The sequence below is a fragment of the Onychostruthus taczanowskii genome, unplaced genomic scaffold (genome assembly GCF_017590055.1).
Source record: "Onychostruthus taczanowskii isolate IOZ18803 unplaced genomic scaffold, ASM1759005v1 scaffold46, whole genome shotgun sequence".
Taxonomy (NCBI): domain Eukaryota; kingdom Metazoa; phylum Chordata; class Aves; order Passeriformes; family Passeridae; genus Onychostruthus; species Onychostruthus taczanowskii.
The window spans coordinates 2,097,110-2,121,687 of NW_024502125.1; the positions used below are offsets into that span (position 1 = coordinate 2,097,110).

Sequence of the window (24,578 nt, forward strand, 5' to 3'; positions counted from 1 at the left end):
TTGGAATTTGTTTACCCTTTGTTTTCTTTTAAGCATGGTGGTATTGTTTAGCACTTTTTTTTTTTTCCAATTTTTAAAAAAATTTGTCTGGGCTTACTTTTGATTCAAACCAAGAGATCACATGTATCTGTCCACATATTTTTTCAAGGTCATATATTTTTGTTTCTGTAGTTGTCCCATTCCCGTGGCATTTTTCTAATAAGTTTTATTCATTTTAGAAATTTAAATACCATAATGATTCTATACTAATCAGATTTGCTTAAAAATCTAGTTGATAGTTGATACATTCTAATTATTGATACATTAATTTAACTGAAGTTTACAGTGTAAATATGGAAAGTATTTTTAAATTGCATCTTTTTCTTTAAGCACGTAGAAAATCTAACTGTGTAAAAGAGGTTGAAAAATTGCAAGAGAAGCGTGAAAAAAGAAGGTTACAGCAGCAGGAACTTAGAGAAAAGAGAGCTCAGGTCAGTATTTTTAGCTCAACTGAAAATCATACGTCAGCAAGAGAAATCTGCAAATAATCTTTAATAATTTTTATGAACTGTGATAATCTTGAAAATAAGTGTCAAATTTGTCAAGATTTGACAAATATTTTGTTGTTTGGTAGGATTACTCTTGTAACTACTACTTTAGATGGTTTTCCCCCTCTTTTTCTTCCTACAGAAATCATTACTTTCAATTGCTGTCTTGCTGCATGTTGTTTAGAGAACAACTACTGATCATAGCTATTTCTTAAGGAAAATGTTTTTTTGACAATAACCTTTTGACTTTTTGAGAGGTCTGTTATTCTACAGGAGGCAATACAACATTATGATAAATTGTTCATTATAATCTTTGATGCTTTATAGATCTATTTGAGGCTCAAGTTTTAACAGTGACTTCTAATGTTTCTTTCTTTAAACTAGTCTGTACATTTGTAATTTCATCATGCAAGCAACTTGCTAGCCAGTTGTTAGAAACTTGTGTAAAATTAATGAAGTTGCTAATCCTTTGAGAAAAATCTCTTAGTATTAAATTATTTTCTGTCACAATGGTGTAAAAGCTTTAGCAAAGCTAGGAGTGTAATCTTGTTGGCAGATGTGTGTGTATGTGTTTGTTTCTAAAGAGATAGTACCAGTCTGCTGCTGACCTGAGAATTACCACCATCAAGTAAATCATTCATGAATTTACTTTTCGTGGTTTAATGATGTTTCCAAGTTGACCTAAAATCACCTATGTTAAATTTGTATTTAATAATTTACATCAGTTTACACAAAACATTATTATCTCTTTATGTGTGAGGAATGACCATTTTTGGCTTTATATATTGAAATACTTTGAAGTGGTGTTACTTGTAAAATTTTATTGCTCCTGTGAACACTCCTCTTGCATCTGAGTCTTCAACTTTTGTGTGGGGAAATCGTTGGGAAATGCAGCAATAATTCACCAAGCACTGACTTCTAGTATGCGAGACCTTTAAACAGGGCTTGATGAATATTAGGTACATTCTTTCTCCATGATAAACAATACTCTTTTCTGAATGTTATAAAGAAGCATTTTGTGAAGACTTACTGTCAGCAGTTTTTAGTTCAGTGTAGTGAGAGTGAATGACATCAAGGTACAGTTAGCTTCTGATCACTAGGAAATAGTTTTTTCCGAGGTGAGGATTGGCTGTGTCACAAGTGCAAAGAATGAGCTGGCTCCCTTTCAGTTTAGTAACCCAAATCCAGTGCTTTCTGAGAGTGCCTACACTGTGTCCACAGCCAGCTGGGACTCAGAAATTTTATATCAAGTGGGGATAGTCGTGCAAAACTTAGTAGGGTCTGAGCACCAGAGCTGGCTATATTTGGCATCAGCAGCGTGTCCTGAAGTGTTGTAAAACAGGTATGTGCAGGAAGAAATGATGGGAAGGTGTTTAATCAGTTCTGCAGAAAACAGGGTAGGCTCAGGCTCAGCTTGGCCTCCATGCATGGCCTCTTACATGTCCATTCACCCTGGTATTGATCGCTTCAGGTTTAAGGATGAGTTATCTTCTGTGCCTGTGTTGTGGGGTCAGCTGTCCTGGCTGTGTTGACTGCCTTGCTTGTGGGGTGGGGTGAGGACCAAAAAGGAACTTTGCTGTGTAAGTGCTGCTCAGGAGTAGCTAAAACATCCATGTATTATCAATCCTGTCTCCAGTACAAATCCAAAACAGAGCTGCATACCACATTCTTCCATGGAGATGATTAACTCTATCCCAGCCAAAACCATCACAGCCTTGAGTATCCTTGGGATTACTTCTGCTTTGCTGGAGGTCTGGGAAGAATTTACAGTGCATTCAAATATGTGTGTAAATTAACACAGGACCAAAATTAGGAGCAAGCTACTTTAACTGGCTTTTATCCCACAGGATTGTGTTTAGAGCAACTGGGGTTCCTACACTGTCCTCTGTGGTGTGTGTTGTACCTGTGCAGTGGAGTATCTCTGCATCTGTCAGAGTACCATACCTTAGCTACATCGTAGTGGAAAAAGGCATTAAACTTATATTAACCTTGCAAGAGACATTTCTGGTGTTTTGCAGAAAAAAAATATTTCAGTTAATGAGTATTTTTTCCATAGATAATTAATTAAGGCCTTTTCTGGAAACAAAAAGTATAGTAGAAATTCTGTTGCTTACTTTTTCCTAGGATGTTGATGCTACAAACCCAAATTATGAAATTATGTGTATGATAAGAGATTTCAGGGGAAGTTTGGATTATAGACCACTGACAACTGCAGATCCTGTAAGTATGCCAGCAACATGGAAATATGTTATCGTTCTGTGTTTTGCTGTGTGTTTTCATTTTTTTTCCCATGTATACTTCCGTCTGTTAATGCAAAAATTGGTATTTAAATATATATTAGTATTTAATATAACATGGGTTTATTTTTCCAGTAACTTGTTGATACTGAAATGAGTAGATTTTGGAAGTCCTGCTTTACTAAATTGTTATTAAATTATTTAAATATCTTTTTACTATTAAATAATGCCAGTATATACTAAGTAGTCACTCAGCCTTTGTATGGTAAATTTTTCTGGGATGCTAAGGGATGTGCACACAAAACCATGAAACTTATTTGAAGAACTGTGTTCAACATGATGATTATTATTTGATCTTTGAAGGTGATGTAGTCTTTTGGTTTGCAGCCAGGTCAGAGGAGTGGAATCCTTAAATGATCAAGACTCAAATTCTATGGAAATCAGAAAATGTGACCGTATCTGTCAGTAGCATATTTACCCATTAAAACTAGATTTGCTTGCATAGTCAAATAGTACCTGTTGATCTATTGGATTTGATCACTGTCTGTGGGGAGTTTTGTTAATATATGCTTCTCCTTTTTGGGTTCTTGGCTACTGTGCAGACACAAGGGGTTTTTACATGTTCAGATGACTCACTGTCTTGGAAATTTCTCTTTGGTTAAATGATCAACCAATCATTTAATCTGAAAAGAGAAGTCAATTAAAGTTAAATATTTTGTAACTGGAATTGGGATATAGTTCACTGAAAGACTTTCCTTTGCAGATTGATGAGCACAGGATTTGTGTTTGTGTGCGAAAACGACCACTCAATAAAAAAGGTATGATTGTTGAAGATTTTGTTCATTTGTTTATCTGAAAAGCTGCTTCTGATAGTAACATTATTTGTGTTAAACAACTCTAGAAATACTGATCAAAGGTGAAGCTCTTATGTTAGACATTATGTTTGATGAACCTAGAAAATTCACAGACTTGTCATAAACTGGGGAGAAAAATAGTTTACCTGCCTGTTTACCACAATTTTATGTGTTAGGAGCTACATAATTATGTATTATTTATGAGGCACAGGAAGAGTGTGATTTTTTTTTTTTCCCAAGGTCATCTAGGATGTATTTGGTTGATTTGGAAATGAATTCTACTGTAATCTCTTCACTATTGTTACACTGTATTAGGATCACTGTTATTTTGAAGTATCCTTGAAGTGATCTCCTGAGCAGAGAGTTACACAGTGAAAACTTGCATACATTTCATACATTTTTGTATATGTGTTTTTATACTTCTGAGTGATCTTGAATCAGACATCAAGGAAGTATCTTATGACACAGTTGTTGCCTGAGCTTGTCCAAGACATCCTCACAAGGTTAGTGGACTGCAAGCAAACAGAAGACTTGTACACCCTGCAGTTGTTGCTCAGGGCTGGCAAAGTTACTCTGGAGCATATGAAATGAAATGCCACTAAAAAACTGTTAGGTACTAAAAGAACTCCTTAATGACTTTTATGTGATGAGTGTTTGAACTATTTTTCTTACTGCCTGCTCATCACACTAGAGTCTGTATGCAATAAAAAACCAAAACCAAACAACAAAAAACTGTTCAGCTTTCAATTTTAGTTTAATTGAAATTTTAACTTCCTAGGAAGCTCTTTTACTTCAGTGGGAATTTAGGAACACAAATGCCTACTGGATTGCAGCCTGTCTGAATCCAGTGCTGCAAGATGTTTCTTTCCTTCTCTTTCTCTTACATTTTGTTCAGCTGAAGGACTCAAAAGAGCATCAGATTGATGCTGATGTAACATGGGATGCCATTTATTGTTTTTGTACTGTCAGAATTACACATTTAGGATTATCTGAAGCATACCCAGAGGAAAATGGGAGAAATGTGTTCCCTTTCCCATACATATGTTGATAGCACTATATAGTTAGGTTTTTGTCTGTTTTTCCCTTTCACATTGCTGCTTCTATTTTTCCTTTTCATTTTTACTTTTACTGTTGGGAAAAATGTGACTTTCTACCTGTGCTGGAGGTGGACAAAGTGAAATCACAGTAGATGAAAACAAGTTGTTATGGGACATGAATTGGGATTCAGAAGTAGGATTCGATTTTGTGAAATCTAATTAGTGGTATTAGTGGTTGGGAGGTACGAAAAAAGTAGATCAGAGGTGTTTGTAGAAATATGAATGTCTGAGTAAAAATGAGCTTGATGCTTAAAGCTGTTCTGCGTTTTAAGGAATAAACCGTAGTAAGAAATGTTTTAACTAAGTAATCTATGTAGGGATGATAATATAGTACCCATATGATACAATCTCCTGAAAAAACTCAGTTCACAAGAAACAGTATTGTAAAATCATAGAGAAGTATAAAAGAATCGAATATGCTAGACTGTAATCCTATGATCGGAAAAAATAAAAGTAATTTGTCATCTCAAAAATGCAGAATTATCACCAAAAACATTAAGTATTCTCAGCATCATTTGTTCTGTGGATTGACTTCACAGGAAGTAGGTGTTCAGAGTGACACTTTGAGATATTAGTTCAGTGACATGTGTTTATAATTGTGAAATGTATGATGGGTTTCAGAGTCATTATTCCTAATTTTCATCAGCAAAGAATGCAGGTTCCCATACCAAATAGATGGGAGGAAGTAAATGTCTTACTCCAAACAATTTTTTTTTAAAAAATCCTCTTCTGACTGATTAAACTCAAAGGTTTTTACTGCAAAGAATTGTCCATCATATATTTCTTTTTGTCACTGTTCCTTACTTTTTATCTGTGATTGCTGCAGAATAATTGCATTTCATTTTATTGCAGTGCAGTTGAAAAATTCATTATACTTTGACTGGAATGTGTGTTTCCATTGGTGTGTAATGTAGTGCAGTGGTAACCATTGTACTGTTTGATCAGGATGTTAATTCACGAAAAGGTTTCTATCTGGTTATATAAAGTCACATCAAATTCTTGAACTGCATGCCTTAAGAAATTTTGCAAAGAAATGCAAGTAGGGCACATTAGTGAATCCTGACTGTATACACAAAGGGTCTTTATTTTTGTGCATACTATGGATCATTGGGTTCTCTGTTTTGCTGACTCATATACCATACAGCAATTAGCAGTAAATTGCAGTGTGGTGTAGTAATTATAATCTGGGATCTCACTGTTGAAATCACAGTGATAGGAAGGATCAGTATAATTTTCAGCTTATTCTGCTTACAAGATAATATTTAGAAAGGATTTTACTTTAAAGGAATTATATGTTAAAGATATGTACTATAGATTCCAGGAGGAATGCACAAATGAAAATGTCTCTGAGGAATGAAAGCAAAATTTAAAGAAAATATCAAGATAAAATTTTAAAATGCAATGTATTATCATAAAGAGGTTAATTTCTTTGTGTTTTCAAGTTTGACTGCTAAGCAATATAGTAGTACCATCTACTTTTTCTACTAGAGAAGATATTTATAAAAACTCAAAGGATATGGCAGTGACCTGTAGAAGACTATGTAATCACTGAGGAATAAGACCTGAAGTCCAAGAAAAGTGTTACAGAAGGCATAACAAGTTACAATGATAGTGCTGTAATTAATGATCATAGTGTTTAGTCTAAACAGCTTTGTACCTCTCTTTAATTTCTAGCAATTGGTAGGATAGGATGACTAGACTTCCAAAATGAAATCTCTTGCTTAGCAGATTACTATCTAGGCATCAGAAACCAAATCCATTGCAGTGTTGTTACTTGGAGGAGCTGTGTTATCTGAGATGTTATGAGAGTGTGAACAATGGGAAAATGTAAAAAATAATGATGTGTTGTTAGTTAAATATATATTTCACTTATTTTATAGAAACTTTAATGAAAGACCTTGATGTAATAACAATTCCTAGTAAAGATGTTGTGATGGTACATGAACCAAAACAAAAGGTGGATTTAACAAGGTACCTAGAAAACCAAACTTTTCGTTTTGATTATGCCTTTGATGACACGGCTCCTAATGAAATGGTTTACAGGTATGTGTATATGCTTTTTTTTTGGTGAATCTTTTTTCTCATGTTTTTTCCATACTAATAACTGTTTTGCTTACATTGGTCTTAGACTTTATTCCTATTCTCTGTGCTACCAGATGATATATTGCTACCTCCATTCTTTTACCTGTTTACTTTTGTTTTAACTCTTTATCCCTAATTTTTCACCTGCAATGTCATTTGCACCTCTGTTGATCTCAGTCCTCCTCCAAGCCCTGCTGCATTCCAGGCTCTAGCAAGTATCACCTGTCTCCTCAGCTGCAGATTAGCTGAGCCACGTAATCAGTTCTCCATTTGCTTCCAGGTTGTTGTCTTATTATTAAGTGTGTGTGCAGCACCTGAGAAACCTGAGTCATGGCTTTTGGTTATCATGAAACCTGGAGGAAAAGGAGAGCCCTAGCACCAAGGAGCTTGCAGTCTGAATATAGGATAATTAAGAGATGGAAACAAATCAGTAGAGGGTGAGAAAAGAGTACAAATAAAGTGAGAGAGTGTATATTGTAGTATTGGCGAGATACCTGAGCTAACTTAACTTCTGGAAGCAATCTGGCTGATGTAATGTGGAAGTGTATAGAGCTAAGTTAATCTTGCTGAAAATGCCAAATCTTTCTGATTTAAAAACAAACAGCAGCAAAGACACATATTCTCTTTTAGGCCAAAGATATTTGGATCTCCTTTTTGTTCTTTGCTCTTCTGTTTCAGTTCCACTGTTGGTATGCAATAATTCACCCAGCACTTAAAAGCATTTTAGAAGCTAAAAGCATGTTTAGAAGTAGCTATTTCCCTTGAACAAGTCACTAAATAAAGTACATACAGTAGTGGGCAAGGTTAGATGCTGACATAATATTGGTCAGAATGTTAGTATGCATCTAAATAACTATGAAACTTTTTGCAGGAAATGTTGATATTAAAAAGGAATTTGGTGAAGATACAATTTTTCTTATGTTTGGGAAGTGCTTCCCATAGTCTTAAAACGTATTGACAGAGAAATATCTTACTTCTTGTTTTTAATCCACAACTAGGAAATCAAACTTAGGATCATGCCCTGATTGATAGTAGATAGCAAAAGAATTCTTAAAAGGTTGTGAAAATAAAAACTTCTGTCTTATGCTTGTTATAATTAGAGAAAGGGGTGAAAGGAAAATCTTATAAAACTAATACTAACAAAAGAGTTGTAAACAGCTAAGCTGTGTCCTTGGAGATTTCTGTCTTTGCTGATTGTCTGCTGGTAGCATCTTTCCTTTCCTTGACGCTAAAGAGCTGTGGGAGAGCCAGCTGGTTGACGATGCATGAAGTAATTATCTTGCTTGACAATCCATTCTTCTAATCTCCTTCCTTCCTTTATTTATCTGTGTGAACATGGTGTTTAATGTGAGGGGTGGTTTTGGTATACAATGTTGTTGTGTTTTGTACTGAGTTTTTTCAGAGTTTTTATTAGTTATGTAATACATTAATGGCAATATAGGAATATGTTTTAAGATCATTGTATTGAAACTCAAACAGTAGATCTCTAGTCTTTCTCCTTCTCCCTCATATGGTACAGTAATGATCATTACTTGAAGGGCAATCTGTTTTAAGGTCTTCCATAATAACAGAAATAAGAGCAAAATAGGTGTCATCAGGTGCTCTCATCAGAGCCTCAGGGTCATACTGAGGAAAAAAATATTGTGTCAAGATGCTCCAGTTTTCTCCAATAAGCTAAATTTGGTGTGTATCTATGCTGAAAAAATGTTCAGTCCAAGGTAGAAAAGTACCTATTCTATTATTATTACTTCTACTACCGTTATTACTATTGTTATTATTTTGTTTAACCTGTCTTTTAAGTATTTTTAATTCACGAATCACAACACAGAGTTGTAAATCTTTGTTAATATTAAAAAACACTCACTAGTTGGAATGGATACGCCATATGAGTTTTAAAGAAGAACCAGTTCAGGTTTCTGCAAGACTAAGATTGCAAATAAAATTTCTAGTAAGAGTAAAGTTGGACTCTTTAACATAGTCTCATTTGGAGTTGTGTAAACCTTTATGAAAACCTTTTAAGATATATTTGTATTTTTTCTTACTTTAAAATAGATATGTATAAGTCCCTTTTTAATAAATCAGCAAAATAAACAGTTTCAAATTCAATCAAACAGAAGTAATGGAGTGTGCTTCTAAGGTGAATAGACTTTGTGAATTTTTCAATTTTTATATATAGAAAGAACAAACATTGACATATGGGAACATCCTCTTGAGAAGACAGAAGGCATATACTTAGAAAAAGCAAAGCAAGAAAGACTAATGCTGTTCAGGAATAATTTGGTGTATTCTTGATGAAAATTAATGATTCAGCTAGACGTACATTCTTTACATAATCCTGGGATGCCGCTGAATGGCTCAGTTTTGCCTATATTATTTTTGTAAGCGATCTTGTGTTTGAAAGCAGAATGAAAGAAGGTTGTAGCATCTCAGTGTTTCTGTAACTAATTTTTTCCTTTATTGGTCACTGTTAGGTTATGTATGTGTAAATAACTGGAAAAAGTTTAGAACGAGTTTTGCAGAGAGAATCATCTCCATGTGTAACTCTGCATCAATTTACCCTTTGCTTTTGGAGTTTACAATGAAATAATGGTGATAAGCAGCTGAAGTATGAGCAATAGCTCTATGTTTCTTAAAACAAAATTAATTATCTAAAAAAACAAATGGTGCTTCAAATAATACTTTTGGCACAGCAGATAGTACCTCTTAGATAAGTAGATTGTTTTGTTCTTAAAAGCTTGGTTATCCATTGTTTGAGCCCTTTCTTAATGTATGCATGTTCTCAAAAATTGAGATGTGCAGTGTTGTTTTGGCCTCTTGTTTTTCAAATTTAATTTTGGAAGTTGATTTGGGGAGGAAGATAACTACAGAAGAAATTTACTATTGACAAAACACCTATCTGCTACACTGGCCTACTTTAATATCTTATTCTGGCACGTTGAGGGAGCTCCCTGTAGGGTGTTGGATCATTAAAACAAGGAAATAATTGTTTTAGGGTTTAAATAAGGATAACGTTGTTGCAAAACAAATGAGAGAGACCTCGTAGCTTGTGATGGTTTGGAAAATTTCAATACCTTAGAGCAGGTATTACTTCAGAAATTAATGTATAAATGTCCTTTGACCTGTCAAGGTACAGGATCAATTTTATCACTTCTGGCTTTAGCATTTTAATTTTGCTTAGGGCATCTTAAAGTACTCCAGTTTTTTAAGTACAGTTTTTTTTTGCATTTAAGGTTTACAGCTAGACCATTAGTGGAGACCATATTTGAAAGGGGAATGGCCACTTGTTTTGCATATGGACAAACAGGCAGTGGGAAAACCCATGTAAGTAGTTCTTCTACAAGTCAGCAACACTCTTTTTTTACATGAGACACTTACATGAGTTCTAATAAATAAGAAATATGCAAATTACAGTTCTGTGACTTTTATGATGCTCTTCTTTTTTTTTTTTTTTTTTTTTTTTAATTTAGACTATGGGTGGTGACTTTTCGGGAAAGAACCAAGATTGTTCTAAAGGCATATATGCACTAGCAGGTGAGACTTCACTGATCAGTTGGCTTTGGGCAGACCAGCTGAGATCAATAAATTTTCTACTCTTTGTCATACACATATAACAGTTTACTTACTATGCATTGTAGTGGAGCTTTGGTAACATCAAAACTTGTCCCTAGATATGTGTCCTTTACATAGTAATGTAAATATAGACTAAACAAAAATTCTATAACAGATTTAAGTTTATTTAAGTTTATCATTTTGGGGTCTTCTGCATCTTCCAGTGTAATGTGGCAGTTTAGATTGCGTTGTTTTAGGCTTGGTTGACCCTGTCATTCTTGCAAAATGTGAGGTGCTGTAAAATAGACTGTTACACATGAATGAATCTTCACTAAATGAAAACACATTATGAGATTTCTTTTTATTCTGGAAATGTATTCACAGCTCGAGATGTCTTTTTAATGCTAAAGAAGCCAAACTATAAGAAGTTAGAACTTCAAGTGTATGCAACATTTTTTGAGATCTACAGTGGTAAGGTAAGTACCTGGTTTTTTTTGAGAAAGAGGGAGTTTCTCAAATTTGAGCTGGTCACATAAAAGATTTTTCCCTCTTTGTATTAAAAGCTGTATTTCAAAGAATTTTTACATTTCCCTTCCAATCATATATTTCCTTGGAATGTTTTGCATTATTTGAAATGGAATTGGAAACAAGATTGTTTTTAAAGCTCCTGTTTTTAACTGTTCTGTTTTCCTCCTTCCCTAAGGTTTTTGACTTGTTGAACAGGAAGACAAAATTAAGAGTGTTAGAAGATGGTAAACAGCAAGTCCAGGTCGTGGGATTGCAGGAGCGAGAAGTCAAATGTGTTGAAGATGTTCTTAAGCTTATTGAAGTAGGCAACAGCTGCAGGTATCTTCTATAGCTTGCACCAGTTTTTCATAGTATGTTAAAAAATCAGAAGATTTTTTTGGACTATCTTTGTAGTGATGCCTTTCCACACGGAAGTGAGTTTTTGATGATGTTGTCTGCAAGTAAAGAATCTACCTATGTTTTAAATAGAGATGTTTATAGTTTCTCTGTCTCCTAGAGAGAAATAACTGATTGTTCAAGAGGATGTGAATTGCATGCATTATGTAAGCAGCTTACTGACTTAAATTCACATAATTTAAGAACTGGAATGCTGCCAGGTTCCTCATCTGTAAAAGGCCTTGATGCATTCTGGCAGAGGTTAAGCACAATTTTTTTTTTACTTTTTTTTTTTAAGACTTCCGCTTCATTGTTTTTAAAATTAGCCTTGAGCGTGGACTGCTGCATGATCAGATAAAAATGCAGCATTTTTATGTAAATCAGCATTTTTTATGTAAGCTCTCTGATAATCTTAAATATATGAAGATCTGATTTTAAAAGGGAGGCAAAATTCTATAATCTTCCATTTCCATTCGAGGTGATGGAAGAAGAGGCATAATTGTACAATGTATAGCATATTATTAGTGTTCTATGTCTAGTGTCCACAAGAGTGCTAGACATTCTGTCAACATGTAAGAAAATATGGGAATCTGCCCCGAAAAACTACCTCATTGTGAGGTTAGTGTTTAACATGATGGTCCTCTACCGATTAATGTCTTTCTCTGCTTGTCTCTTGTTTAAAGGACATCTGGCCAGACATCTGCAAATGCACACTCATCTCGAAGCCATGCAGTGTTTCAGATTATTCTCAGAAGGAAAGGGAAATTGCATGGTAAATTTTCTCTGATTGATTTGGCTGGCAATGAAAGAGGAGCAGATACTTCAAGTGCAGATAGGCAGACGCGACTGGAAGGTGCAGAAATTAACAAGAGCCTTTTAGCACTCAAGGTAATTGATATCTTTCTATTGCCTTGGAGTAGGTGAAAGCCTACATATAATAGCAATGACAAGTAAAATTAATGTTTTTGCAGGCTTTGCTTGTCTACATTGTTTATTGATATGACAGATGAAAACCAATTTATTAATTTTTCCTCTGCATACATGAGGGAACACTTAGTAAGTCCTAAGTAGAAACAATGCAGATACATTGTGCTATCAATTTACCTGTAGTTTTTGTAAAATAAAATCAAAACACAGTAAAACAACCAACCAACCAACTGAAAACAAAACAAAACCCCTAAACAAACAAGAAAACACCCCAAAAAACAAAGTTCACTAAAAGTCCCCATTGGTTGAATGGTTGAATTTGTAGACATTTCTGATATTATTCTGATAGACACCTAAATATGTATATAAATGTGTATATGTATATATATACATATATATATATATATATATATATATATACACACCTAAAATAGGAATGCAAATTACTTATTTTGGTACTCAAGATATGAAATACTAACAGGAAGTGCTCTTACTGATCTCACTATTTCTTTTATAAAATAAAAAATAATTTTACAGTGACAACATATTTACTGCTGTTATATTGACTAAAGCAAAACAACAGCAGCATGTCCAGAAAAAACTAGCAAATAATTAAAATAAACCTTGAAAGGTGAAATCCATCTTTGTCAACCCTTCTTCGTAGCAAATTGTCTCATACAGTCACTTACTTATTTTCATACATCCAATACTGGACATATAAATACAGCTAAGAAATACTACTTAAATATTCATCTGCAGTTTTTGTTTGATGTTTTATAGTGATTAAAAGAGGCTCAATCTAAATAGGGGAAGTAATTTTTTTATTTCAACCTGGAGAAATGGTAGTTTTGAATGTCTTAGAATTTGTCTCTGGTTTTGGTTACTTTTGCTTAGGTTTACTACTCTCAGCACCAACAGTGGTTTTATATAAAAAATCTGAACCCCAAGATCTGTGTGGTTACCTTTTTATTCCCAGTATAAACTCAGGAGAAGATGGTATCTGACTAAACAGATCGCACAACACACCATAAAATTGTGATCTGTAATGTGTCATTACAAAATTATATGGCATGTTGAAAAATTGGAAGCAGCAATTCCAAAATTTTGGCCTATTCTGCTTTAACATCGAAGAAAGCAATGCAGGGACCATTGGGTTGATGCTACTACTAATTTCTAAATGTAACTGAATAAAGCTATTTAGTTTTGGGCGTTTGGTTTGAGGGTTTTTTTTTTCAGTTTATTTTTTTTATACTGGATAGTGCTCATACAGCATATTTGGTTAATTTTTATACAACTTGTCTTTTTAATTATAAAAAGAAGTTCTGCTGCTGCTGTACTAGTGATTTTCATCCAAATTATTCAGGGAAAAATAAATGGACGTCTTGCAGGGGTCTAAAAGGTGGTACAAAACCATAAACATGGTTTCTCAATTACATGTTTGCCGTTTTTTGTCTATCCACAAACATTACACAACCTTTTCCATTTGTATTTAGAAGCCATGAACTTATTTTCAAGTTTTAGTTAAACTAATATATTCTGACAAAGTGGTCTTTGTTGATAATCCAAGATTTGCTCTTTCCATCTGATATCAGTCCTGTCTTAACCTGTTCAGGATTTTGGCACAGGAATTTGTTTCTGTAATGTCTTTACATGGGAGTAGTGTCATTTTTTTACCTGGCTTTCAGAGATGTAATGAAAACTAAACATAGTTTAAAAACTCTGTTACAAATTTAGAAGCTGGTGATGTCCTTCTATAATCTTTTACTAGTAAGGAGATAATCCAATTCTAATTTTGCAGGAGTAAGCAAACTAAAAATCATGATAGTAAATTAAAATTAAAAACTTGGTGATTATTGTGTCAGTAATTCAATATAGGATATATCTGCAGCTGGAGGATTAGTTGAACTTCTGTAGAATTACTCACGTAACACAAAGGCTATTCCATCTATTAGTGGGGCTAAAAGCAAAGCTCTAATTTGAAATACATTTAAAGTTTGCTGTAGAAGTTCTGCGTGTAGATACTTTAAAAAATGCACCAAGGAAGCCTTGCATCTGAAGAGATGCCTGTTAGGGAAAACGCAGTCTGGAATTAATTAGTCAAAATATTACGATGACAACAATACAACAATTTAAAATTAAAGTTGCTTTGCATAGGAATAACTGATTAGACAGTATTAGAGCACTGGGTGGACAGAAGTGATGGTTAGATTAATGGTGTCTTGGTGTCACTGTTGTACTTAGTTGCATGGAAGATAAGATCTTATTCCTGTTTCTTTACATAAAGACTGTTTTAAAACAGGGAATGGCCTAATGTTTCCAAATGCCAAGTAGAGAGCTTGCTTCCAGTAGAGAGCTATGCCTACTTGGTTTGTGACCTGTGGAAGCTTTCAGAAAGTTTGTTTTCTTCTAAGCTGTAAAGAAAGACAGTGGTAAAATCAGAGTCAAAGCCACTGCTTTTAACTGATGCAGTTAACCCATGTCCCTGCCCATACTGTTGCTGCTGGCAGAGGTTGTAGCTCATTCAGGCTTTTGTAGCTGATACTCAGGAATAATTGTTAGCCTGAACATTTCCCATCAACACTGTTTAGTTTAGTTGTTGGGTACAATAGATGTAAACAATTTGGATGACAATGAGACAGTTTTTAGGCTTATAATCCTTTTAAAATTCTTTCCTCTGTGCTGAGCTTAATAATAAGTGGAAGCCTAACACTTATTAAATCCAAGCTTTTAGCAGTACATTTTAACGATATTTTTGGGAGAATGCATCAAATATAAGACATGTATTTTCTGATTATGAATTGCATTTTTATTACCTTTATTTCACCTGTGATTAAGAATCTCTTTGTTCTTTCAGGAGTGCATTAGAGCCTTAGGTCGAAATAAACCTCATACACCATTCAGAGCAAGTAAACTTACTCAGGTGCTAAGAGATTCATTCATTGGAGAAAACTCACGTACCTGTATGGTAAGTTGATTTGTTAATTTGTTAATTGTTAACAATTACAAAGAGAAAAGACTGCAAATTTAGGCTTTTATTTTTAAATTGTTTGCATGCTACTGGTAGTGTGTTGGACTTATATTTACTTACTAATTGACATTTTATTTGAAGGGGGGTTTCAAAAGAGACATTTCTCAATGGTTTAGATTGAATATTGGGAGAAATTTCTTCACCAAAGGAGTTGTCAAGCATTAGAACCAGCGGCTCAGGGAAAGTGGTCTAGTCTCAATCCTCAGCAGAGATCTTCAAAAAGATGCATAGATGTGGTAGTTAGGGACATGCTGGTGGGCTTCGTTGGGTTAATGGTGAGACTAAATTATTTTAGAGGTCTTTTCCAGCCCAAGGGGCTCTATGATTCTGTGATTCTGTGATTTCAGATAACTTGTTCCCTTCTCACTTTTTTATTGACCTTTCTTATTGCTGGTTCTAGTTTTCTAGCTAGGCTGGAAGCAAGAAACACTTTTACCTTGGGAAGTTTGTTTGTTTGTTTTAGCAGTGTCTTAATTATAGAAGAGTCTTGTTTGATTTGCAGAATTCTGGAAAAGAGGGTGTAGACTGGAAATAGTGATGAGTTGTGGTTTTTAAACGACAAAGATTAAACTAAAAGTTGGTATCAAGCTCATCAGAATATGCTTCATGCTTTTGAAGGGGAAGTTGTTGGGATAGATGGGATGAATAGCTGTTGTAAATATATAAAATATATAAATATATAAAATAGAACATAAATTAAATTTATTGTAAATATTATAAATTATTAACTATTATAAATATATAAGTATATATAAATATGTAAATAATTGTTGAATAGCTGTAAATGTGCATTTGTGCCAGTCTAAAAAACAGAATTCTTCTGACAGATGAGTGAAAGGACAGATAAAAAACCTGATATCCAGTTGTTTTATTTTGGATCTGTAACATTTCTCTTTATGAGAATGTGAACTTTCTGCAGTACATACTGATTACTAGGGTTATTGTGCCTTGTCACAGGCTCCTTTGAATTAATTAATCTAAAGGCCAGAGAAGTCTGCAGGCCACAATGTATAAACCATGGTCTTTACCTTAAACCATGGTCTTTACCTTAAACCATGGTCTTCCCTTTAGCTGTTAGGTATGGTTCTAATTTGAAAGTGGTATGTGAATGAGAAAATAAAAAAAAATAGTTCAAGCATATTTCCACTTTCAGAGGGGATTCTTTTTATTATTAGAATAATTAAAATTAAACCTTAAAATTAAAATTAAACCTTATTAAAGGTTTTATTAACCTTTTTTCCTTCAGTTCTTTAATGAAACAACAGGATAGTTTTCTTTCCTAGTGTGACATTACCTGGCCAAGCTGAAGATGTCCCTGCTCACTGCATGGGGCTTGAACTAAATGACCTTTAGAGGTCTCTTCCAACTCAAATCATTGTATGACGCTGTAACTTCATGAATTCCATGCAGTATTAGGTAGCTAGATGGTGCATTTCTAGCAGGTGTATCCACACTGCTGAAGGAGGTTTGAAAAATTAGCCTGTTGGAAGTTACTCTCTGCACATCAAATAATTAACCTTTGTGACTATTTCATGGAAGTTGTTAAATAATAAAAAGAATCTCCTCTGAAAGTGGAAATATGCTTGAACTATTTTTTTTTATTTTCTCATTCACATAACTACAGTTCACAATTAAGCTTAAGAAACCTCTTTGAGGACAAGATACTGCCTTCAAATTCATTCTTCTGCTATTTTTCTTAGTAGTAGGACCACTTGTGACATTCTGGTTTTAGTGTTTGTTTACATGAATTTTTTAATTAAGAATGTAATCAGCGGAGTTTCATCTTAAGATATTGTCATGGTCTAACCCCAGCCAGCAATGGGGGTTATTACTAAGGACTTTCTCAACAGGAGAGATTTGGTCCACTGCTTAAATGTGCTGTTTGAATAAGGCATTTTCAACTATGTGCTGCTTTTCAATATGGAACACATATAAAATGATGTAGTAAAATCTTGTGGTTTTTAACTTACTAAAGGATTCCTGAAATAAAAAAAATACCTGCTGTATGTTTTCCACTTGCTTTCTGATACATGAATCTGTAAGGAGGATATTTGAGTAAAACTCACTGGCTAGTTTCTACACTTCATTTTTGTGTGACTTTTCCTTTTGTTAATGGATATGCTGCAGTTGTAAAAGTTACATCTTTAGAGATGGAGTATTCTCTATGTATATAACATTAAACTATGATTTGGAAACTCTTTGTTTTTTCAAATTTGTTCAGAAAAATACTTTGAAAGCTCATAATGTTTTGAAACTTCATAATGTGGACAGTTACGACTAGGATTTGCTTCCTTCAAAAGGAATCCAGAGACTTAAAATCAGCATAAGTATTTTTTAAAATTTCATCAGTCATTGCAGGTTTACTGTTCTTGTCTGAATAGTTTGAGAAACCATTTAAAGTTTTTGAAGACTTGCATTGTAGGGTAATGGATTGTCATTTGAAAGTTGCAGTGTGACTACATAGAATAGTCTTATTTTTTAACCAGTGCTGCTCCTTGACATGTTGCATTCTTCATGTGCTGCAGTCACAGCTGAAGTGGTCAGACCCCTCAGCCCACCAGGGTGCGAGTAGGAATCTGCAGACTTACATGTCCCAACAGGCTGCTGATCGCACTGTGAAGGCTTACGAGCAGCGTAGATAAGTTCGAAATAGGAAGAATGGTTATTACAGATGTTAAAGATGCTCCTGTGCATAAGTAGTGCAGGTTTTTCCATCCTCATTTGGAATTAGGAACAAGAAAGTGAGCAACAGAGAGGTCTAGGTATTACAGAATCATAGAATAATGGGGTTGGAAGAGACCTCTAAGATCATTGAGTCCAACCTATGACCTAACACCTCAACTAGACCATAGCACCAAGTGCCATGTCCAGTCTTTCTTTAAACATATCCAGAGATGGTGATTCTACCACCTCCCTGGGAAGAGCATTCCAGTACTTTATTATTCTTTCGGTGAAAAATTTTTTCCTGATATCCAACCTATACTTTCCCTGACGTAGCTTGAGACTGTGTCCTCTTGTTCTGTCAGTTGCTGCCTGGTGGAAGAGACTGACCCCCACCTGTCTACAACCTCCCTTCAAGAAGTTGTAGAGAGCAATAAGGTCACCTCTGAGCCTCCTCTTCTCCAGGCTAAATACCCCGTGTTCCTTCAAACATTCCTCACAGGGTTTGTGTTCCAAGCCCCTCACCAGCCTCGTTGCCCCCTCCAGTGTCTCAAGGTCCTTCCCAAACCGAGGGGCCAGAGCTGGACACAGCACTCAAGGTGCTGCCCAACCAGTGCCGAGTACAGGGGAAGGGTGACCTCCCTGCTCCTGCTGGCCTCACTGCTCCTGACACAGGCCAGGATGCCTTTGGCCTTCCTGGCCGCCAGGGCACACTGCTGGCTCGTGTTCAGCTGCTGTCACCAGCACCCCCAGGTCCCTTTCTGCCTGGGCACTGTCCAACCACACCGTCTCCAGCCTGTAATGCTGCAGGGGGTTGTTGTGGCCAAAATGCAGGACTCAGCACTTGGACTTATTAAACTTCATGCTGTTGTATGCCTGGACTGGACTTGTTGGGGCCTGAGGAGAGGTCATACACCAAGACTTGTGCACAAGTTCATGTGTCCTGAACAGGGTATTCACAGAGATGAAGGCACCTACAATGGCACTTCCCTGGAGCAGCTGTACCTTATGCTCTTTAAAGTGTTGGAGCAGCCTCCTAGTGTTACAGCAGTGGCAGTAAATAGGTAAAGCAAAAGCCACACAGACAAAGCAAAGGAAAACGTGGAATTTCTTCACCACTTCCAATTGTCAGGATAGTTCAGCTGAACCCAGGCTGTATCACATGTAACAATGACTTGGAAAGCCAAATGCCATCAATCTAAACATTACTGTCTGTGGCATGCTCTGAACATTAAACTGGTGGGAGAGATGTATGCATTTTTCACATTATTTGAGTTTGGAAGGGCTTTAGGAAGTTTTAGATTTTTGTTAATTAGCACCCAGAACAGGAGACATGCAGCTGTGTGATCTCAAATATAAGCTTGTTGTTTTGTAATAGTAATTGATATGTACCAGTATTAGAGGTTTTAACTTAGGTCTGTATGATCACTTCTACCACGTACTTTTCCTTTCTTCCCAGAAGGAGAAATTCCTCTTGGGATGACTACCTCTGCTTTTATACAGGAATGTCAGCAGCAGGATGAAAGGGAAGACAGGGATTATTTAATCACCATCAGTTTCAGTCTCCTGAGTCTATGATGGCACAAAAATGTTAAGTGTATAAAGGTGTTTGTTCTGGGTAGAGCCTTTACGACTGCTTAGAGAAGAGAACAGGTGGAAAAATTGGACTACTGAGGGAAACTAGGAGAAATAATGGTTCCACTTTTCCCAATCACAGTTTTGATTTTTGCTGATTTCGGGAAAGGTCGTGCTATCTTCAGAGTAATTAATTTAACTGGAAAAAGAAAGACCTTTAGATTCCAGATAGGTCTCATGAAAAGTTTGCCATCAAGTACTGTTTACAGATAATTTCTAATTGAGAAAAAATATATCTCTTCTTAGGAAAATAATTAAACTCAAGCTTATGTTTACTACTGTTAATTTCCGCTTACTACTGTCAGTTCAGTGATGTGGCCAAAATCAGCACAGAATCTCCTTGAACAGAGGAGTCTCAAAACATAAATTTAAAAAAAAAATGTAATTGTTTACAGGTTATATTAGACTTAGGGTCTACTGAGTTGCATATTTCCTTTTTTGGGGAGTGTATTTTTTAAATTATGATTTCACATTTACACAGTATGTTACCAAGATGATTGGGGAGATTGAATTTCTATGAATTCTTAATGTTCCTTGTAGGATTAAAAAAATTAAATTGAAGCTTTGACCTGACATGTGTGTCCCTGGGATGTCGTTGTATAAGGACAGCTGTACATAGCAGACATTTTTTGTTGAAGATCAGAAATGAAACTGGAGATTAAAAAATATATACATTTAAATTTATCTGCCCTTTCATCTGTATAAAGTGATTTGCTAATGTGTGGCTTGTTTTCTCCAGATCGCTACGATTTCTCCAGGGATGGCATCATGTGAAAACACTCTAAATACATTGAGATACGCAAATAGGTATGAAAAACGTTATTTCTTAAAGCTGTACTGGCTGTTGGTGACTGACATTTCAAATAGTGTTGTTCCATGCTGTATGATTATTTTAGCTACTTGAATAATTCAGTGGTAGTTGTGTTTCTTAATAAAATTAAAACTAAATTAGTGATCCGGGCTCACATTCAATTTAATTGTCGCTTTGTATGACCATTACAAAAGAATCTACTAAAAGTGCATCTATGCCATTATCCAGAGATGGATAATGTGGATTGCAAGGTATGTAGGACATGCTACTATTAGTTTTGCCCTTTGAAAGGACCATCTCTTGCATTAGGAATAGTTGGTGTTCATGAAGATTCCCTGGAGTGTTGGCTAAATACCTTTCTGTGATATGATTTTTTTTTCCCCATCCCTTTTGTGGAATCGTGTGCAGTTGCCAGTCTGTATTATATATACATACAAAATTTCATGCTTCCCAAATTCAAGCAAATATCTGACAACCCTAAGTAAAGGCTTAAAAAGGCAGAAAATCCAACAGGCTTTATGATCACTGTAGCACCTCCAGAGGCAGATGAATCACTTGAGACCTGTGCTGCTGTAAGAAAGTGTTCAACTCTTTCCAGTGAGTGTGAAAGGAGCCCTCACCTGCTGCAGTTCTCCTGTGTTTAAAGTCTGTGGAGGTGGTGCAATCAGGTCCTGTGTGACCCTGCAGCCAGACCTGTGACTCAGAGACACCCCATGCTTTGCTGCAAAGGACAAAGGTAGTAGACAGCCTCTGGGCCATCAGAAGCCCTGGCTTTGCCAGAAGAGGCTACCATCTGGGGGTCTGTTTGCCCCAGTGAGAGGTCAGGCAACCACAGAACCACAACTGCTTCTGCTTGTCAAGGCACAAAGGCCTGCTAGGAAGGCTTACTGCCTGCTTCTCTCAGTCTTCAAATGCCACTGTGTCTGGGTTAATGGAGCTAGTAGTAAACCTGCCTGGCTTGGACCAGTCTGTCTCATTTCCTCCTTGAAGAGAATGAGGCATCTACTCCTCTGCTTACAGTAACATGATGCAGGACCTTGCACATTCAAGATTTGTTGGAACTTCTACCCCTTATACAACTTATGTTACTGAAGTGACTGTAAAAAGTCACTACAAAACAAAATAAGCACCTCTTTCTAGTGTACTAAACAGTTGTACTGAAACTGTTTCCTCCTCTTCATTTTGAAATTGTATGTTGTATATACATATATAAAATACATGTATGTTGTATATATATATATATATATATATATATATATATATATATATATACACATAAAATTATCCTCTTCATTTTGAAATTGTATGTTGTATATACATATATAAAATACATGTATGTTGTATATATATATATATATATATATATATATATATATATACACATAAAATTGTATGGAGTATATATACCTGTCACTGTAATGTTGCTTCATGTGTTTTGTATAGTGAGTTTTAGGTGCTGGACACTAGTGTGTGGGCAGTGTGGGCAGGAAGTGAAATAGAATTTACACTTTTGTATCTGTAGTTACTTATTTTAAAAGGAGTAATTTAGTGGAATGTTGAATGTAGACCAAATCATGTTAACTATACAAACTGAAATCTGGAATTACTCTTCGCAAAATACTGCTGTTATAGTCCCCTGCAAATTAGCAGCACTGGTTTTGTTCAGTTTTTCTAGTGATCTGAACTGTTTGCGGGGAGTTTAAATATGTCGAAACACTTGTGTTATAAAAATTATTTTGTAGTTAAACAATTAAAGAAGTATGCTAAACAAAGAGTTGTCATTTTAACTGTGTTTATGAGAACATTTTCTTTTAATTTGCCACTGTATTTTGCTGCTGCAGAGTAAAGGAATTTGGAATTAGTCCTTCGGACATTCCCTTCTCACAGGGTAGTGGCAGTCGCTCTGATCTCTCTCCTTCCTATGAGTATGACGACTTTTCTCCTTCAAACACCAGGTCTACTTCATTCTATACATGGAACTTTATTTTTAAGTTTTCTTTTTGGCTATGTAATTTTACAGACCAACCTTTCATTAGTCCCCTTGCCTTGAGTCACACATACTTTGTTTTAATTTTGGTTTAGCAGGTGATGGTTCTGCATGATATGCAATCATCTTCCCAGTATTTTGTTTACCCTCCTTAAACATCCACATTCTGTATCCAGGCTTGCTAGTCTCCTTCATACATTTAAAAAAATAGAAATGGTGATGTCACCTTTGTACATTTAGTGGACCAAATCTAACAATTCTGTGTTTAGGGTAATTTGAATATCTCTGAAAGGGAAAATTTTCTTACATATATAAATATATATATATGTATGTTATAAAAGCTTTTCAGCACTCTGAAGATAAATGAAAAATATTTTCCGTTATAGTAAATAAGTGCTAGTTGAAAGAACATTTTTCCCATTAAAGAAATTAAGAATATGTTCTAAAACTTGCTCTCAGACTTTCATGCATCTTTCATAAACTTGCTTTTAAACAGGTTTTTTTTTAACAGAATCATGGTAAATTTTTAAACTACTTCTATGGTGCAAGAACCTACCATTTTATTAAAATATTTTCACCTTTGAAATTAATGAAAGGATCTATTTATTCTCTGAAATTTTTGGTTGCAAGTTATTATTTTCTTTAGAATTTCTTGGTTCATTTGCTTATAACAGCTAGTGCAGAGTTGATTGACTAACTTTTTTAAAGCGCAGAAAAAGAAAGATTGTCAGGTCTAAGGTGCTAAATGTCCTTTTCTTTGAAATATAACCCATTGTCAAAAGGTTAATGTTGAGGGGTTTGAAATTTTTGTCCTCCTAACAGTTAACAAGTAGTAAGATTTCAATCAGAAAATACTTTTTTCCAGATTTACTTTAATCCACATGCAAGTAGTAAAAATGCAAGGGTCCATGCTTTTTAGGAACTGAACTAACATCTTTTTGTCACTGAAAGTACATTAAATATGTGAAGCTGACATCATCATCTTCCGTATTAAATTAATTGATTGTGCATAAACCTGTAGAGCTTTATTTTTGGTTGTGACTCTTTTACACAAGAGGTTATTAATTTTCAAATGAAACATTTTCTGCCCATAGGGTGAAGGAGCTGACGGTTGATCCTAGTGGTGCAGGAGATATCCGTTCCATTATACACCATGCTCCCAATCAGATGGATGACTTAGAGACACAGTGGGGTGTGGGAAGCTCTCCTCAGAGAGATGATCTCAAACTGCTTTGTGAACAAAATGTGAGTGGTTTACAGAATTACATGGAAAGAGATGATGACGTACAGTATGCAGAACAAATCCAGATCAATAGCCTGATAGTAGGATCTTAAATACATACAGCATACCTCTTCACCTTTTCTGTTTATGGTATTATGCTCATTTCTGTACAAAAGAAAAACCAAACCCAAAAATGTTTCTTGAATGGTTTCTTTATCTTCCTTGCTGCCTAGGGCTTTTAATGTCTAGGCAGGCTGTGATGATTTTTTCCACAATAGTATCACATTCTTTTAGGCAGTTGGAAGTATCCTAAAACTCATCTGTTTTATTTAACCCTTTCTGGTTTTGAGCATTATTTTCCCTGCATGCAAACCTCATTTCAATTGAGTTTGCCTTTCCCTGCATGTGGAAATCTGGCTACCCATCATTTCTCCTCCTAGCATCCTGGTTTTCCTAGGGTGAAACTCCAGTACAATGTTTGGGAAGACAGCCACATGGTCTTCCCAATATGTCTCCCTGGGCTGGAGGAGTAGGGAGCTGAGAGATGTCTTCTAAAGGGCATTCTTCCTCATTGCTGCTTATCACCTTTAGTCCTGGTCCTTAAATTTCAAAAGGGATTAAAACTCTACTTGTGAAAATGCTCATGAAAAATAGACAGGAAATATCCTTACAATCCTAACATTTTTTCACAAGACTCAGTTTTGTCAGTCATCTCTTTGTGATATCTGTGGTATATTGCACTTTAGTAAATTACTTTTTTTCCAGGACTCTGTTTCATAAGAATATGGTAGTGATTCCTGGAGTTTCCTATTGGTTGTTCCTTCCAACCAGATATCCTATCATATCAGTTGTTCATTGCTCATGTTGAATGAATTTAAACCTTACTTAATGTTTTAAAAAATATTTCAAAGGCATTATGTAATGAATGACACTGTCTTCCTAAACATTAATTACAGCCTACAGAACTTTCCTCTCCTATTGCTGACTATTAATTTCTAAAGAATCCTTCTTTAGAAGGCTTCAGTTTGTAAATCCCTATGTGCATTCCTCTAATTTAT

At 35.2% G+C, this 24,578-nt stretch overlaps 1 protein-coding gene across 2 annotated transcripts in view; it reads left to right on the plus strand.

The window, feature by feature from the left end:
- The window catches only part of KIF2A (kinesin family member 2A), a 54,532-nt gene that overhangs the window by 23,486 nt on the left and 6,468 nt on the right, over positions 1-24,578 (plus strand). For both annotated transcript variants that reach the window (XM_041414590.1, XM_041414591.1), the window contains exons 6-17: positions 370-470; positions 2,652-2,747; positions 3,528-3,582; positions 6,596-6,758; positions 10,028-10,118; positions 10,265-10,328; positions 10,731-10,822; positions 11,050-11,192; positions 11,933-12,137; positions 15,031-15,141; positions 20,240-20,307; positions 23,393-23,543. In XM_041414590.1, the coding sequence (XP_041270524.1) occupies positions 370-470; positions 2,652-2,747; positions 3,528-3,582; positions 6,596-6,758; positions 10,028-10,118; positions 10,265-10,328; positions 10,731-10,822; positions 11,050-11,192; positions 11,933-12,137; positions 15,031-15,141; positions 20,240-20,307; positions 23,393-23,543 (1,340 nt within the window). The remainder of the gene's footprint in view (positions 1-369; positions 471-2,651; positions 2,748-3,527; positions 3,583-6,595; positions 6,759-10,027; positions 10,119-10,264; positions 10,329-10,730; positions 10,823-11,049; positions 11,193-11,932; positions 12,138-15,030; positions 15,142-20,239; positions 20,308-23,392; positions 23,544-24,578) is intronic.